General features: G+C 30.4%; 1 protein-coding gene across 1 annotated transcript; it reads right to left on the reverse strand.

Annotated features, from left to right (window-relative positions):
- Positions 1–1,150: 1,150 nt before the first annotated feature.
- LOC105171990 (non-specific lipid-transfer protein 2-like) lies at positions 1,151–1,908 on the reverse strand. The gene is made up of 2 exons (XM_011093294.3): positions 1,462–1,908; positions 1,151–1,335 (listed from the first exon to the last, which is right to left on the reverse strand). The coding sequence occupies exons 1-2, from the start codon at positions 1,806–1,808 to the stop codon at positions 1,326–1,328; spliced, it is 357 nt and encodes a 118-aa protein (XP_011091596.1). The 5' UTR covers positions 1,809–1,908; the 3' UTR covers positions 1,151–1,325.
- Positions 1,909–3,893: the final 1,985 nt, after the last annotated feature.

A 3,893-nucleotide genomic window follows, 5' to 3' on the forward strand; every position in this document is an offset into this window, starting at 1 on the left:
TAATTCTTTTGCCTTTATTTGCAATTTTTAACTTTATATTTTTAGTGTGATTTCTTGATCTTATTCATATAAATCGAATTGGTTTGACCTATTTCGTGTTCAATAATATATTATATTTTTATAAACTTAGAAAGTGTCCGACTAAACTTATTTAAAACATCTTATATGCTTCTGAATCTTATAAGATGTTTTTGAAATTGGAAAGTGTTAACTTCTATTTTCATAAATAAGCTCTTAAAGTAGTATCTTGATAAATAAATGACCATAGCGTATAGATGTGATGGGAGTGTTCTATATAAAAACAAAAAAAAGAAAAACTCTTCATATATATTGTAATAATATCTAAAAGAAAGTCATTGGGGGAGAAAATTGTAATTATACGAAGGATAAAAGTAAAATACTAATAAAATCGTAAATGTGATTTTGGCTATTTAATGTTAAGATTAAATAGCTTAAAAACTCTTATGAAAAAGAGGGATTGAGCTTACCTTTTTAAAAGAGCTTATGAGTGAGATAAGATAAACTCTGACTATTAAAAAAAAAATACAATCGAAATCTGTAGTTTGTTTAGGAATGATTTTTTTTAAATTACTAGTTAGATACTATTGGATCAGACTTTAGGACAACCATGGAATGTGAGCCCTTTTGATAACTACGCAAATTGTCACGATTTTATAGTAGTTTAATTCTTCTTTTTGAGCCAAAATACTCCTAATCTTATGAATTTATTGCTTATTCAGCTAAAAGTGATAATATGAGATGAAGATGGCAAAAATCAAGGCAAAAAAGGATATTGGGGACATCAAAAAGAGAAAATGAGATTTCAAGATAATTTTGCAGAATTAACTAAACGTGCCCACGCTTAGTGATTTGGTCAAAATTGAACATCCAAAGTAAAAGCATTTGAAATGAACTCAAAATCACTTAAACAATAACAATTACTATTTTGTTCTTCTCTGGCATGGTTCTTTAATTTGATAAAAACAGATAGAGTAATTATATAACTTTATAGATCTCTTACTAAACTAACAATTCGTGGATTCTATCAATATATTAATATAAATAATGAAATATATTTGTGAATTTATTCGTAGTTATTGAGCCATTTTAAAAAAAAAAACAACATGAATGCAAATGAAATACGAGCATATAAAAAGGTAGTGTTTGCTTCATTGATTGATTCAACTGATTAGGCAATAGAACATCATGGGGAAGAAAACACTACATTCACTCTGGGTGGGCCTACTCGAAGCGCCCAACCTTTATTTTATATATATGCCTAACGACTTATACATGTAGATGGCATTTTTTTCGAACATAACTCGTCAGTTCACCCTGCAAAATAAAAAATTCACAAAAAATTATGAATACATCAGACTTTCTTACATACAATAATTGAAATAAATTAATAATTGTTACAGAAAATATAAAAGAAAAAATAGAAATAAGAGATGCACATACTTTGAGCAATCAGTGGAAGGGCTAATCTTGTAGGGAATGTTGACGCCACATTGTCCAGGGAGTCCAGCAGCCTTGTTCAGGTCAACATCTTTGTATGAGCTAGCGAGAGATTTCAAGCAGCTGCACACGCTTTGACGATCTTGTGTAGTCTGGGCTGCGCCATACAGACCCTTAACTCCACCGCAACAACTGCCTAGAGGGCCTTTGTTGGTTACATATGGCAGGCATGGATTCAGGTATGAAACCACCGTGCCGCAGCCTATAGCCGCCTCGCCGCGAGGGGCAATTGCCACAGCCAAGACGGCGGCGATGAGGAGAATGCACATTGGCCTGATAATTCCAGCCATTGTAGTTAAAAGATCTCAAATGACAGGAGAACAAAGAGCTTAGTGTTCTTTTCTAGCAATAGGTGAGTTGGTAAGTTTTGGCGTGGAGAAAACCTGTAAGGTGGAAGTGTTTATATAGAGAAAATTGAGCAAAGTATTGATAGATCCAACAGTGGCATTTACATGTAGTTGGTAGTTGTGGCGGAATATTAATTGTGCAATCATAGTGCAGATGATGGGCAATTAGGAGTTGCTATCAAATAGGACAAACACGATCATAAAAGTCCAACAGGCGGCAGTAATTCATGCCACGTACTATATCAGCATTAATTCACAGCATATGGTGTATATGACTGTGGGGTCTATATATATTTTCAATTTCTCCATATGACTTAGAAAACAGGTTATTACGTACAACTTGTGGTTTATAAACTCATGGGCTCTAAACCTGTAATATTTTGAGCATTGTACAATTAGGACATTGGAAGCAAGAATTGCTTTCAAACTCAGCAACGTGCATTCTGAATTTCGATTATAAATAACTTGTCGAGGAGGGATATTCAATAAATACATTTGAATATTTTTACTAAGACTTATACGTTACTTATAATTTTTTGATATTTGCAGGATGTGGTATTACAAAAAATTATTTTTTAATGTAGAAATTAATTATTTGATTTTTGTTTTCTACTTGTGACAGTGAATATGGAAGTTGCGTAGACTATGTCTACGTACATAAAAGAGAAAATAGAGATTCGAAATTTGGGAGGATAATATTTACTAGGAAGGATCTCCCTCGTACTATATTGGGGGATGAAGAGGTGGTAAGAATACTAATTAGAAACAAGCCTGTCTGGTTGAAGAAATACTTACCCCTGGTCGAAGGAACAATGAAACAGCTGAATCAAACTGCTTTATTATGTTTCTACCAACTGTATTTGTAATAAATCAATAAAAACTAACTTTCGTTGTTTAATGTACTAGAAAAAAGAATCGATTTGCTTTTGCTCAATAAAAATGTTGTTTTGTTTTGTTGTTTTATTTATTTTTTGTTGTCCTTTTGTTTGTTTTATGAATTTATTTGCTTTTAAGTTTCATATTCTGATATAAGTTATTAAAAAAAAAAATCTATTATTGTTTTGTTTCTGTAGTAGGTGTGCATGAATCTTGCACGTGCACATAACGTGTGTATCCTCAAATAATATGATACTTGCACTATCTGCACATTAGATTGTATGCTCAATTTTTAAAATTTGAAATTATAAGCATTTATTAAGATTTGTTAAGAATTAATTTTTTTAAGGATAAATAAATAAAATACAATAATTGAAATAAAAAGTATATTAGAGATGGAAATAATAAAAACTTAGATAAGAGAAATGGTATGAGAGATAAGGGACGACCAAATATAATAAATAAGAGATTAAAAATGAAAAGGTGGAAAAAGAAACTGATTCGATATATACTAATGTGTATAGTATGTAGAAATGTGCTTATAACAAATTAATCTAAAAAATAAGTTCTTTATTTTTTACATTTAATTTACTTTCTTTCTATTTTAATTAATATTAAAAAATATTTTTAAAAATGATATTAAAACTGGTTATTTTGACACAAGTATTGAAGATAAGTATCTAAGCACTTTTATGAGCCTAGCCCATTTAAACATAAATTGGTGCCTTAAACAAGAGAGAATATGGAAACTACATGGTTATGTCTACATATACAAAAGAGACAATAGAGATTCAGAGTTTGGAAAGATAATGTTTGTGTAGGAGGATTTCCTCCGCATTATACAAGGGGATGAAGATGTGGTGTGAATATTGATTCAGAACAAGTTTGTTTTGTTGAAAAAGTACTTGCCTCAAGGTCGTAGGAACAACGAATCAGCTGCATTAAACTATTTTATATACATTTCAACAGTGTTTAATGCAATTAACCCTTATATGATATTGAAAATAAGTAAATTACCCCACTATGAAAAATAAATAATAATTTACCCCCTCCTGTGTTTTAAAAAATGAAGCAATTTACCTCTTACATAACATATGTCAATTATATGAAGGATATAAGAGAAATACTAACAAAATTATAAAAGTGATTTTT

The sequence above is a fragment of the Sesamum indicum genome, linkage group LG10, assembly GCF_026168435.1.
Source record: "Sesamum indicum cultivar Baizhima isolate 11 linkage group LG10, ASM2616843v1, whole genome shotgun sequence".
Classification (NCBI taxonomy): domain Eukaryota; kingdom Viridiplantae; phylum Streptophyta; class Magnoliopsida; order Lamiales; family Pedaliaceae; genus Sesamum; species Sesamum indicum.